The following is a 13,195-nucleotide window of genomic DNA, read 5'->3' on the forward strand; positions in this document are numbered from 1 at the left end:
TCACTAACTTAACAACAAAGTACACTTCGTAAGCCTTCTGAGCGAAGCCTGAGGCAACGCCGAGGCAGGAAGACATCTGAGACTAGCCTCGTTGCACTGTCAGGCCTACACCTCGCCTGCCCCTCCATGTCCCGTGGATGGGTCATTCATTCGAAATGGAACAATGAATGGAAGCGATTCACGCAGTCATATCATTAAGTTGGCACCGTATCCTGCCCTTCCGGATTGTACACAATTGATAGGTGTGTGCGTGTGCGTATGTGTGTGTACCAGTAACTCAGTCGGATTTAGCTCAGTTAAGGCCAAAGTAACCATCTCAGAAGAGGTGAAGTTAATTACAATATTAGAAGAATATGTAGAAAGCCCATCTATACTGGTAGGCCAAGAATGAGCAAATGGCTGAAAAGGGGAGAAAGAAGAAAACACGTAGATCCAGAGCGTGGAAAGCAGACAAGACAGGCAAATTCTTCTGGAGACGGGAAAGGGGAAAGGGGGAAAATTAATAAATGATACTTTAGCCACATCGTGAAGGGAATTAGAGACAGTGTGAATGGGAAGGCCGGAAAATCCGAAATAAGAAACGCCAGAACGACCTCGTACGCTAAGCAGAAGAATAACAATGCAAATTGCGGTATCTGAACGCCAGGTTTGCTGGAACATGAAAACGTATGAATAAAGCGAAGGATCAAAGTCGAATATGTAGCTTGCAGAAAGGTAGTGTACAAATTAGGAGGGAAGATTCCCTTAGCCGGATTCAGCGACTTCACGACTTTCCCACATGCGACGGATCATCATTTCAGTCTCGTTGCTGAAGTAGGGTGGCGGTGCTGCTTCTTCGGACTCCTCTTCGCCCGCGGGATTATTGTGGGCGGCTTCATCGGAGGTCGAGAGAATGCGGTGAGAGGGATGCTGCGGCGCCTTCGCAGGCTGGCCCGCCTCGGTGGTATCATTAACTAGCTCTTCGGGATCTTGAAGGTATGTCTGTGAGACCGACGTGCGTATAGGTGCCTGTTTCCGGCCCATGAGCTGCCTGGGCTCCGGGCTGGGACTGTTCTGACCAAGCTTCTGCTGTTTACCATCTTGCAAATGGGTCAACGCGGGAGCAGACTTGATTGGTTTACCGAGTGAGGAGTGTCGCTGATGACCAAAGTTCGGGCCGTTGATATCGTTGAGGATGAAGTTCAACCGGCGGAAGCTGTCTCCCGTGGGGGACTGGAAACGTCGAACCACCGTCAGCTCTAGCGAGGTCTTTTCGTATGCCTTGCGAATGTGCTTGGTCTCATTGTCATGGACCGCGTTGCCAGACCGGGTGGACCCATTCACCAGGCCACGTCCGGGGTCAAACGGACCGGCACCCTGGCGCGTAGCCATGTAGTTCGGATCCATGGTGGATGGGGACACGGCCGTGGAGACTCCATGGGCATCGGGAGGGGAGGTGTTAAGAGCCGCCGTCCGCTGCAGCCAAAGTTTCTGTTGCGTGCGGGAGGGCGGTTCGGTACCTGGGGCCCGGGTCGGAGGAGACGCACGAGATCGCCTCGAACTCGAGGCACGGTTCGGCGACGGAGGAGTTTGCGGGTGATAATGTGGTAAGAACGAGGAGGGGGTATTGGGGTCCGAATCCGTGCGGACCGAGGCGTGGAAACCAGTCTTGATGAACCTGGAAACACCGCCTTCGATCGAGGACGAGGTTGCCTGGGCCGGGGTGCCGGGGGTATTGGCCATGGGCGGGTTTGAGGACGATAGAGGGCGTCGAAGACCATCCGGACCGGTCGCGATGTTGGTCAGAGAGGCATTACGGGAGATGGAGTCGACGGCGGTCGGTTTCACCGTGGCGGAGATGGACGACATGGCGGGCGGAGCTTTGGCGGAGTGAGACGGACTCAACAAGCGATTAGCGATGTCGGCGTGGTCGAGAGTGCGGCCAGCGGCGTCCTCTTGCTCTTCGGTATCCTGGGAGGGGCGTGTTGTTTTGATGTCAGAGTCTTCGTCGTCGTCCTCGTTGTCGTTGTCGTCTTCGTCGGGCGAATGACCTTCCCCAAAACTCTTACTGGTCGACTCCGGAAGGCTGGTCGCTCGAGGGAATTGTGGGTAGGGGCGTTTGACAAAGGTAAGAGGATCCACCAACACTGCAGCGTTCTCCACGCTCTCCTTGGATTGGGCGACCGAGCTCCGTCGCGTGCTTTCTGGCGACTGAGTGGTATCCTCCCAGTCGCCGTCGTCGTTGTCGGAGTCCGCCAGCTCGAAGCCTACGGTCTTCTTCTTGCCGGAGCTGGAGTTGGGGCGAGACGTCACTAGGGCCTTCTTGCCGACGACACCGCCGGAGTTGGTTCGTCGAAGAGCGGGGCTAGAGTTATTCTTCTTCATCGAAGCCGTGGTAGGATGACTATCCACCGCCCCATCCCAACGGACGTGATGTTGACCCCGAGGGCTAGCGGCGGGCGTAGCAGGGGCGGACTTTTTGCGTTGGTGATAGCGACCGGTCGTCGTCGTAGTTTCCGGCAAATGATGAACCGAGGTATGGGAGGTATGACGCTGAAATTTGGCGAGATTCTTGCCGTGGGAAGGGTTCCGGTGATGATTTCGATGACCACCGACGACGTGTGGGCGATGAGGACGAAGAGGAAGTTTCTGGTGGGAGGAGTGCGAATTGGCCAACTCGTTTTGCTGTTGCGTGGAGCGCGTGACGACGGCGTGTGAGGAGACCGCACGGCGGCCCAGACCGGGGCGCTTGACGGGCGAAGAGTTGGAGGTCGGCATGACGCTAGGGAGAGAAGGGGAAAAAAAGGATACGCAAGGGGACCAAGCAATGGACGCAGCCACACAGGTGTCACTGCTGCGGGAAGAGTCGGGGGTTGGGAGGTAAGGGTATGGAATGGACAAGAGAGAGAGGAGATACAATTGGTGGATTTCCAAGAATACGAATTGATTGATTGATGGAAGAAGAAAAGAGAGACGGGATGGAAGAGGGAAGGGAAAGGAAGATAGAATGAGAGAGGGGGGAAGAGGGGGGGTAGTAAGATGCAGGAAAGGAGTGGAGAGGAAGACAGAGGCAGGGAAGAGGTGAAGTCCCCGCAGAACAATGGAGAGAGGAAGAGAGAAGAGAAGAAAGAAGAGAAGAAGATGGAGATGGAAGAAAGGAAAAGATTCCAGACCCGGCCGGTAATTACCGGTTACCGTACGGTATGGTCTGGTCATTTTGGGGTAGATCGCGCCTTCCGCTTTGGAGATCTCTTCATCCTGCCATTTCCCGTTGATTCTTTGTTTACCTACAAAGTACTCGATTCACCTCCCCATCCATCCTCCATCTACCGTCAATACCTCTCCCGTCACATACCCACTGCCCCGACTCGCTAAAAACACCGTCACCCCTTTAAAATCCTCCGGACTGCCCCATCTGCCCGCTGGAATCCGTGCCAGGATCCCAGCCGAGCGTTCTTCGTCCTGCATCAATGCGGACGTCATATCCGTGGCCACATATCCCGGGGCGATGGCATTTACATTGACCCCCTTGGCCGCCCACTCGTTGGACAACGCTTTGGTCAACTGCGCAATGCCGCCCTTAGCAGCTGCGTAGGCTGGGACCGTCAACCCTCCCTGGAACGAGACCAGAGAGCCAATATTGATGATATTTCCACGCTTGCCAGAGGAGTCGGGAGTACGACTGAGCATATAGGCGCCAATATCCCGACAGAGTGTGAAAACCGTCGATAGGTTGACCTGCAAGACCTCGTCCCAGTCCGAGTCCGGAAAGAGATGACTTGGGTGTCGGCGTTGAATCCCTGCGCAGTTGAGCAGGATGGAGATGTCGTGGCCATCCTTGAGAACAGAGGATACGAGAGCCGAGATAGAGGGACGGGATGAAAGATCCGCTGTGTATATGGTTGCAGTGCGCCCGAGAGCTTCGATCTGTTGCTTGGTATCTTGGTTGCTGGTGTCTCGCTGCGTGCAAGGGGTGGTTAGTGGTGCTGCTGAATTGGTCTATAGTGAGCAAAATACCTGGACAAGGACGATGTCGGCGCCAGCCTCGGCCATGCCAATGGCCATTTGCTGGCCAATGCCGCGCGTTCCGCCGGTGACGAGTGCAGTTCTACCTGAGAGAGAGAAGAGGTCCATCTTTGCTTAGTGCTTGATCACTCAGATGAAGATACCCCGGGAAGCTGGTTCTATAAGTACCTAAATTGCCCATGCATATGACCTACGCTAGACCATCGGAGATTATTCCGCATGACCCCCACGCTCCCCCGCATTGCTTGCGTGGATGTTGACAGAAAGCATGGGGTAGTCGAGTGAGAAGGTGGGAAGTCCAAAGTTGAAACTATTCGGAGTCTTTTGATGGGCAAAAGTTAGGGCTACGAAGGAAGTGCGCACTCATTCAGCCATCTATATTGATACTCGATGATGATTCTATTCACAGTCTACCACTCACGGATCGCTCCATCTGGTCCATAAAACTCCTTGGGGGGCCAGGGCTCCGTCTCCTTGCTAATGGCCCTCACCAGCTCCTCGTCAATCTCAATTCCCAGTCCCACGCCCGACGGCGCTTTCACGAACCCCTCCGCGATGTCAAACACCGACTTGTCTACCAGATAACTGTTCAGATCAATATTCCCGGCTTCGACGTTGTAATGCATTCCCAGGCTCATCTCCTGGATGACGAAATTTGGCGTCGAAACGGCCACCTGAATCGATGCTGCCAACGCAATCGGGCCCAACGGACAATGCGGCGCGATCGCCACATCGTACGTCTCTGCCAAGGACGCAATGCGCCTCGTCTCCGAAATACCGCCTGCATGCGCAATATCCGGCTGCAACACATCCACTGACCCGTCTTCCAGGAATCGCTTCACGTCCCACCGTGTGAACAACCGCTCTCCGAACGCAATTGGAATCGTGGTCAGCCCGGAAAGCTGCTTCAGTGCTTCAGGGTGCTCGCAAAGCAGCGGCTCCTCGATGAAGAGCGGGCGGTACGGCTCCAGTGCCTTGGCCAGCTGCTTTGCCATGGGTTTGTGCAGTCGGCCGTGGAAGTCTAGTCCTGCGTCGAGGCCGAGTGATTTGACTGTCTTGAGGCGCTCAACGCACGAGTCCAACACGGCTGGCCCGTCGAGCCAATTCACATCCTCGGTGGCGTTCATTTTGATGCATTTGAGGCCTTGCTCAATCCGTGCTTTTCTGTTCGGTGTGAGTGGGCTGATGTCCTAGACTCGGAAAGACAAGTAGGAGGTATAGGGAATGTATGGACGTACGCTGCAACCTCGACATCGCTCGGCCGATCTCCCCCAATCCAGGCATAGACCTGCACTTTATTCCGCACCTTTCCTCCAAGAAGCTGGTACACGGGAACGCCCAGCGTACGACCTTTGAGATCCCACAATGCAATATCGATACCTGAGATAGCGGACATAAACACGGGCCCTCCGCGGTAGAAGCCCAGACGCCAGACAAGCTGCCAGATGTGTTCGATGTCACTGTAAAGGTCAGCCGCCATATACTAATAATCACACGCGGAAGCATGAGCAGCTCTTGGAAAGTAGAATGAAGGAAGGAAGGAAAGAAAAAGGAAAAGGTAGGGACATACTCCGCCTCCAACCCTACAAGCCTCACGATGATCTCGTCAAGCGCGCCCTCGACAGCTTGGGTATGACCCTCTAACGTGCCTTCGCCCCAGCCAAATCGGCCCTCGTCGTCGGTGACCTTGACAAAGAGCCATCGCGGCTTGACGCGGAAGTATTCGATGGATTTGATTTTGCCCATTTTGTTTTCTGGTCAGGTGTTTGGTATTGGGTGCTTCCGGATAAACGGTAGGAGGTCGGCGAGTGGAACAACTAAAAGAATAAGCCGAGCAAGACATGTTTATCCCAAGGTCCATATATAAGGCGAGCTTAGTCTCTCGCTGAGAGCTTCCCCGCGTGGTGCTTCCCCGCGTGGGGGTCGGGAGAAATCCGGGCGAGCAAACAGGAAGCCCCCACGCTTCAATCCTTGTACGCAGTGGGGGTATCACGCCGAGGACGATCTCGCGGATATTGAAGAAAACCTTTTCCGACACAGCTATCAGTAAGTATTTGGGCTTTCTTGTGGAATGCTTTGAGGGTGTTGGCTGTCCTCGGCCGGGGCTACCGACGGGACATACCTATGTTCAAGTTTAGGCGGCCTACCAAGAGGTTGGCTATAAATGTCATAGACTTTTCGTCTGAGACAAACAGATAACTTCATTGAATTGCATTGGAGTGACTCCCGTATCTCATTATCTGTGAGAGTGCCAAACACAGATGCAGGTATCATGCGACACATTGTCACTTCTTTTCGGATGGCCGAATAGCCTAGAATGGCCCTGCCAACTGTATAACTTCATCCCAATAAGGCATTTGACACTTATTTCAGCACTGGCACCCTTGATATGAATAAACCTAGAGAAACGCTAACTGGCAATGTTGCCATAGTGATGGCTATTCGACCCCCGTAGTCTCTAGCTCCAGAGACTGGGTCGTCGAAAATGTGGAGGGTGTATTCACAGCGGCGAAGGTGCCCATGTGCAAGGCCCATACCAGTTAAATAGGACATGTAATTGCAGAACGTCCCTGCTGCTTGAGGGCATCTGTGATATGCTTCTTCAAGCTGGTCTAAAGTGGTTAGCATGTCCATGATCTATCCATGACAAGTCCGGGTCGAGTCGGTGAAGAGCAGTCGTTTGGACTTTGCATCAAAGAATAAGCTTTAACTATTTGTGATTATCGTGACTGGAGTTACCAATGACGAAACAATCGTCGCGCTGGAGGCGTCACTCGCATGAGTACTATCCGCACTTGGTATTAATTTGGCTTCAAACGATAGGTTTCAAGATGGGATTTCATGCAATTTAATTGTCAATATGCCACTATATCTCGGTATAGATCTGTTCTGTTTTCCCCAGTGACTCAGAAGTGCCCCAAGCAGCGGTAGTCAAGTACTCGAATGCCAGCCGAGCATCAACGGAGGATCTTGGAGATGATCATTATTGCAATGCGTTTGGAGGAAATATAGAGGAGAGCTGGTGGGATTGAAGTGCCAAAGATTGCGCCAGAAGATTATCTACAAAGAATTCGGCATGTCACCGGCTGCAGTGTCATCCAAGTCACTGTTCAGAAAAGCAAAAGTATTCCGCCAGATCCCATATCTACACATGCCGCGGAATGTTCCCAAGACCTTTTTGCAAGAGTAATGTTTCTTGGACAGGGAAACAACCGAGATGAGTGCGGAAGTCCGTCCATGGGCCCGCAAAAAGTTGCTTCCTGACAGGCACAGTCAATTCTGGGACTTGGAGAAGGACATTTCAAAACTGTCAGCAAGCCGATAAAAATATCTTCCGAGCGTCATACTGATCCAGGATCTAACTTTTTATTGATTATAATCAAGGAAATACGTCATCCGGTGATTGTTTACAACAGCACTTAACCCCAAGCTCGTATTTTCTCCAGGTATCCTTGTTTACGAAATGAATTCCTCTGTTTCACTAATATGACCTGCCAAATAGAGTCCATTTCGCGGCCATGTTCTCACAACCCTTCGCCAGACATGGCGTGTTAGTTCCCTCCAACTCCGTGACCTGCTTGAAAGGAATACACAAGCTCTTACCCCCCATACTTGGCGCTCTAGCATCCTGCTGCTCACCCTCCAAGGCGCTCGAACGCTCACTCATCTTCTTAATCTGATCTTCGCACTCCGGTCTCAGACAAAACGGAATCAGACAAACGTGCTTATTGTTGATCGCAGGCGTGAACCCTTCCCAGTCGGTGATTACTTTGACGTTGTCTCTGAACTTTTCCAAGGCCCGCGCATACATGTCAGACTGGATAGTCTCCAACAATGCAAGGACTTCAGTTGCAGCGTCCGTCAGCAAGATCCGTCCTTTCTCCAAAGTGTCTCGACGGGATGTTGAGAGGAAACCATTCTTAAGCTCCTTCGGACCAAATTCCAGACGAAGAGGGACGCCCTTCAGTTCGTAATGGTTGAATTTCCATCCAGGTGAATATTCGGTCGCAAGATCGGTCTCGACGCGGATTTCTGCATCTAGGAATGTCTTCTCGAGCTGAGCAATGTTGTCGTAAAGACTCTGTTTCTCCTCATCGCTTGTGTTGGCTGTGATACCCACTGGAATGATGATCACTTGTGTGGGAGCAACCCGAGGAGGAAGCACCAAGCCTTTGTCGTCGCCATGAACCATCACCATGACCCCAATGACACGAGTCGAATACGCCCATGAGTTCTGCCAAACAAACACGCGACTCGAGTCCGACGATCTGTCTTTCTGCGGGTTCTCCACCGAGATGTCAAAGATCTTGCTGAAATTCTGACCCAGGGCGTGAGACGTGGCTCCCTGGATAGCACGCCCAGTCGAGGGAATAAACGCCTCCACGCTCGTCGTGTAGTCGGCGCCTGCAAAAGCCTCGTTCGCCGACTTGCGGCCCGGGATTACCGGCACGGCGAGGAAATCCTGATAAATGGTTGTATAGAGATCTAGGATTTCAAGGACTTCTTGATCGGCGCCGGCCTTGGTAAGATGGGCCGTGTGGCCTTCCTGCCAGTAGAACTCCCGCGAGCGCAGGAAAGGCTGAGGGTTACGGAACTCCCAGCGTACGACCGAGTTGTACTGGTTCAGCTTCACTGGCAGGTCGCGGTGGCTGCGGATCCAGTTCGCGAGGTAGGGGTAAATGATGGTCTCAGAGGTTGGTCGAATGGCAATTTTATTGTCAAGTTTGGTTTTGCCCCTACAGATGAATTGTCAGTCATCAAAGAATCAAATGTGTAGCTTGAAACCCCAATATGGTCATCTTAAAGGTCAGGACAAGCCAACTTACGATTGCGTCACCCAGGCCACTTCAGCGGAAAACCCTTCGACATGACTCTCCTCCTTGCCCAACGCCTTCTCATTGACGAACAGCGGAAAACTGCAGTTGCGAACCTTCATCTGTCGGAGTTGCTTGTTGAACCAAACCTGCAGTATCTCCCAAATTTCCCAGGATCCTGGGCGCAGGATGTAGCAGCCCGAAATGTCGTAGTAGTCGATCATCTCGCTCTTGAGCAGGACTTGCTGGTACCAGGTTGAGAAGTCATCTTCCTTGGAAGCGCCAATTCCGATTAAGGGGGCTTTTCCCCCTTTGCTTTTCTTCTTTTCCGTGTTCTTGGGATGCTGCTCTGGGCCTCGGGTCGGTAGGGTAGGGGAAGGAGTGAAGACGTGCCATGGAGAATCAAGGCCTCCGATGACTTCGCAGGTGTTTGTCATGGTGATTACATATGAAGAATTTAGAGATTGATGTTGGCAAGCAAAAGAGAGAAGGGAACTGGCAGGGCTATATAGAGGACTGTTGGGAGTAATATTCGACAGAGAAGTATATACGTGGTGCTCGGATATTAAGCCGATCTGACATCAACGCTTATTGCATGATCTAAGCAGTGACTACTGACTATAATGAAATTTAAAAATGACATCTCGGCATTCAATCACCGATAGGGCGCCCTACGCTAACATCTTTCGCACCATCTCCACCCTGCTCGTGTGTTAGCCCGTGTCTGCCAAGAGGCATACTTAGTAGTGACCGTCAACTTACGTGGCAAATGTACCTGCAGAGACCGGCATCGCACGCAGCAACGCAGGCCCCAGACCCTGGAATAGCCCTCGAATACCCCCAACAGCCCACGTCTCCTGGAACGCATGTCTCATGTGGCGATACTTTTGATCCGGACCAAACCCATCACTCTGCATCTTACTCTTAATCACGTCCAACGGGTGACTCAGAAGCCACAAAGCTTCACCCGCTAATCCGCCACAGACAGCGATCTGCCAGTTCGGCAATTCATGACGTTTCATCTGGGTCCGATCTTGCAGGATTTTCAGAAGTCCTTCATACGCGGCGAACCATACACCGTAGCCGTGGAATTCGCGAAGGAGCGTCACGACTTGTCCGCGGTAGATTCCTCCAGGACCGGCCACCTGGATGATCTTTCGTGCGCAGTCCCAGGGCCCGTTGTAGAGTCGGGTCGTACCGTGTGGCTGCGTTTGGAGCCGAATGCGAATATGCTCCACGGGGCCGGAAATGACGCTGTTTGTCACTCCGGCTAATCCACCAGCCAGGTAGAACTGGGGGAGGGAGAGACTTTTGTCGTGAACAGGGCCGTTTCGGTGGTTGTAAGATTCAATGAGTTGTCGGAAGCCGTGGAAGGCGCCGAACTGAATGCTAACCTATACTGCCTATTAACGGTATACAAGGCAGTACGTGAGTAGATTGACCTACGCAAGCGCCGACGCCCAGTAAGGGCACTAGCGTTCCCTGACCAGAAAAGTTAGAGAATTACTGAGTGGTACTTCTAGGGGACTTGCGAACCTTATAGAAGGCCGAGGGGCCTTCCTTCGTCCAGATATTGCGCGCTGCTGAGAGCGCTGAACAGCCGGTCTGCGTCTGCAACCGCACCTTGACGATATCTGAGGAGGTTAGGAGCATGAAAATTGCCCTCCAGCTATTTATTACATACCGAATGGTTGGCCTGATTGATTGTTAGCAATATCTGTAGTAGGAGTAGCCATTCATCGAGCTGTCTCTCCATACCAATTAACACCTGCGCTACACCTCCCGCAGCGCCGGCAGTGAGATCTTTCACATTCTCTTTCCAATCCATTGGCGGCGCAGCTGCCTCTGGGGTCACAAGTTTCGCATCTGTAGCCATGGTCACTTCAAGCACAGGACGTTGGCTTTCTGGTCGCAGGTTTCGCAGGAACGCTCCAAAGATAAGAGCTGGCCTTATCTGCTGGTGCTCTCGGATGTCATCCGAGACTTCGGCATCGTCACCCCGAAGGCCCAGCATTGGCCACGACTTTAAATATGACGCAAGGAAACTAGGGTGATGGCGCTGTTGTCGTTCTGATTACCCTCTCACACAGTCTGACATGAAAGCTTGTCAACATGGTGTTCCCTCGTCGAACTTGTGCCCTCCCTCGCAAGTCTGCTGTCAGCGTTCCCACGCGGCGGAGTATAGGGGGATTGGCCAGTTTTCGTGTACCTCCCATTCGCAATGAGCCAAATGTTAGTATTCCAAGAAGGAAATATGTATAAACGACCAAGTGCATTGAAGGTTCTGACTCTTCTCCTAGCCGACCTATGCAAAGGGTTCTGTTGAGCGCTCGAAGCTTCAAGCTGCCTTGAACAAGCTGAAGAGCCAGGTGCCCATCCAGGTGCCCCTTTCTATTGGCGCTCAAGAGGTATATTATTTGTTTAACCTGCCAAATTCATCAGCAAATTCAGAGAGCTCACCATTCCCTTCGCATAGATTCCTTCGAGCTTAACCCACACCCAAGGCAACCCATCGGCGCACTCAGAACCCGTCGCCAAATATGCCCAAGCATCAGCCGAGCAGGTCAACGAGGCCATCGAAAAGGCTCTACAAGCCAAACCAACATGGGAGAACATGTCATTCAACAACCGTGCCGCGATCTTCCTCCGCGCCGCCGAGCTCGTTGCAACCAAGTACCGCTACGACATCATGGCCGCCACGATGCTCGGACAGGGCAAGAACATCTGGCAGGCTGAGATAGACGCGGCCGCGGAGACGGCTGATTTTTACCGCTTCAACGTTCACTACGCCTCGGAGCTGTATAAACAGCAGAATACCATGAATGATGCCGGCATGTGGAATCGCCTCGAATACCGTCCCCTGGAGGGCTTCGTCTACGCGATCAGTCCCTTTAACTTCACGGCGATCGGGGCTAACTTGATCGCTGCGCCGGCGATTATGGGGAACGTTGTTATTTGGAAGCCCTCGGACTATGCGGTCCACGCGGGTTACCTGCAAAAGAAAATCCTCGAGGAAGCTGGTCTTCCAGAGAATGTCATTCAATTTTTGCCCGGTGACCCTAAGACGGTCACGGATACTGTGTTGGAGCGTCCGGAGTTCGCGGCCTTGCATTACACCGGCTCGACTGAAGTCTTCCGTGACTTGTATGGCCAGATTGCCGACGGTGTCCGCGCCGGCTGTTACGATAGCTACCCTCGCATTGTTGGCGAAACCGGCGGAAAGAACTTCGCAGTCGTTCACTCAAGCGCAGATATTCGCAATGCGGTCGTGAACACCGTTCGCGGAGCCTTCGAATACCAGGGCCAAAAGTGCTCTGCAACCTCCAGACTCTACGTCTCCGAGTCCGTATGGCCGGAGTTCAAGAAGCAACTCGTTCGCGAAACTGAGCAGATCAAGATCGGTCGTCCCGAGGAGTTTGAGAATCTCATGGGTCCGGTTATTCATGAAAGATCGTTCACCAAACTCGCCAATGTTATTGATGACGCGAAGAAAGATCCCTCAGTCACTCTACTGGCTGGTGGCACGACATCCCGCGAGAAGGGCTGGTTCGTCCACCCGACGATTTTCCAAGTCCAAGACGCTTCGCATTCACTCATGAAGAACGAGTTCTTCGGCCCCATTCTATCCGTGTATGTCTATCCCGACAGCCAATTCGAAGAGACTCTGGCACAGGTAGACAAGGGTACCAAGTTCGGTCTCACCGGCGCGTTCTTCGCGAAGGATCGGTCGGCGATTGAAGTCGCGGAGAGGCTACTGCGTCATTCAGCTGGGAACTTCTATATCAACTGCAAGAGCAGCGGAGCGGTGGTTGGCCATCAGCCATTCGGGGGCTCGAGGGCTAGCGGTACGAACGATAAGGCGACGAGTTCAAACTTGGTTGCGCGTTTCGCGAGCATCAGAAGTATCAAGGAGGATTTTCAGCTCGCGGAGGAGGTTGCTTATCCTTCTAATGAAGTTTAAAGTGTAAAATGAGGGGATTTGAAGGCTAGACTAGCAGTCTGGCGTCTCTTTGTGGACTACGTATTGGGCAGCAGCCCTCTGTTGTATTCATTGTTAAGATCTCTTGTCTAGGGAATTATGAACCTCATGTATGTACATGCATAATGCACCGTCATTATATCATGGTCATTGTTTGTATAGATTATCCACAGGGTTACATTCACCGGTTCTCAAACATGCATTAGGTGGCATCGCATCATTATGTATGATTCAGGAGCTGAACATTCACTACCTATATTGGCCAAGCAAACATTCACAGTTTTCTGGCTGACCCTTCTCTGCCCTTTCTCTTCCTAGGTGGCAGCCAAACAGACCCCATTTCATGTCGCCATCCTTACCACATACCAATTTCGCTTCGTCGCCTCCCAGTACAGTA

The 13,195-nt window shown here is 52.5% G+C and overlaps 5 protein-coding genes across 5 annotated transcripts; 1 reads left to right on the plus strand and 4 right to left on the minus strand.

Moving 5' to 3' along the window:
• Positions 1-744: 744 nt before the first annotated feature.
• On the minus strand, positions 745-4,113 carry LDX57_005318 (uncharacterized protein; the record flags this gene model as incomplete). The annotated part of the gene is made up of 3 exons (XM_046086998.1): positions 745-2,761; positions 3,335-3,939; positions 3,997-4,113. The coding sequence occupies 3 exons, from the start codon at positions 4,111-4,113 to the stop codon at positions 745-747; spliced, it is 2,739 nt and encodes a 912-aa protein (XP_045942964.1).
• A 294-nt stretch (positions 4,114-4,407) lies between these two features.
• On the minus strand, positions 4,408-5,751 carry LDX57_005319 (D-galactonate dehydratase; the record flags this gene model as incomplete). Its single annotated transcript, XM_046086999.1, has 3 exons — positions 4,408-5,169; positions 5,244-5,465; positions 5,576-5,751. 3 exons carry the CDS (start codon positions 5,749-5,751, stop codon positions 4,416-4,418), a joined length of 1,152 nt encoding a protein of 383 aa, XP_045942965.1. The 3' UTR covers positions 4,408-4,415.
• Positions 5,752-7,351: 1,600 nt separating this feature from the next.
• On the minus strand, positions 7,352-9,278 carry LDX57_005320 (uncharacterized protein). The gene is made up of 2 exons (XM_046087000.1): positions 8,832-9,278; positions 7,352-8,741 (listed from the first exon to the last, which is right to left on the minus strand). Exons 1-2 carry the CDS (start codon positions 9,254-9,256, stop codon positions 7,487-7,489), a joined length of 1,680 nt encoding a protein of 559 aa, XP_045942966.1. The 5' UTR covers positions 9,257-9,278; the 3' UTR covers positions 7,352-7,486.
• Positions 9,279-9,490: 212 nt separating this feature from the next.
• LDX57_005321 (uncharacterized protein) lies at positions 9,491-10,833 on the minus strand (the record flags this gene model as incomplete). The annotated part of the gene is made up of 6 exons (XM_046087001.1): positions 9,491-9,521; positions 9,582-10,213; positions 10,266-10,301; positions 10,356-10,453; positions 10,504-10,515; positions 10,578-10,833. The coding sequence occupies 6 exons, from the start codon at positions 10,831-10,833 to the stop codon at positions 9,491-9,493; spliced, it is 1,065 nt and encodes a 354-aa protein (XP_045942967.1).
• A 98-nt stretch (positions 10,834-10,931) lies between these two features.
• On the plus strand, positions 10,932-12,780 carry PUT2_1 (L-glutamate gamma-semialdehyde dehydrogenase; the record flags this gene model as incomplete). Its single annotated transcript, XM_046087002.1, has 3 exons — positions 10,932-11,051; positions 11,120-11,227; positions 11,296-12,780. 3 exons carry the CDS (start codon positions 10,932-10,934, stop codon positions 12,778-12,780), a joined length of 1,713 nt encoding a protein of 570 aa, XP_045942968.1.
• Between the last annotated feature and the right edge of the window lie 415 nt (positions 12,781-13,195).

The sequence above is a fragment of the Aspergillus melleus genome (genome assembly GCF_016097325.1).
Source record: "Aspergillus melleus strain CBS 546.65 chromosome Unknown contig3, whole genome shotgun sequence".
NCBI lineage: Eukaryota > Fungi > Ascomycota > Eurotiomycetes > Eurotiales > Aspergillaceae > Aspergillus > Aspergillus melleus.

Bases quoted from the DNA above. Each gene is read 5' to 3' on its own strand.
- LDX57_005320 (XM_046087000.1), bottom strand. From the start codon at position 9,256: ATGACAAACACCTGCGAAGTCATCGGAGGCCTTGATTCTCCATGGCAC. The intron at 8,742-8,831 runs GTAAGTTGGCTT...ATTCATCTGTAG, and splicing joins GTGGCCTGGGTGACGCAATC to GGGCAAAACCAAACTTGACA.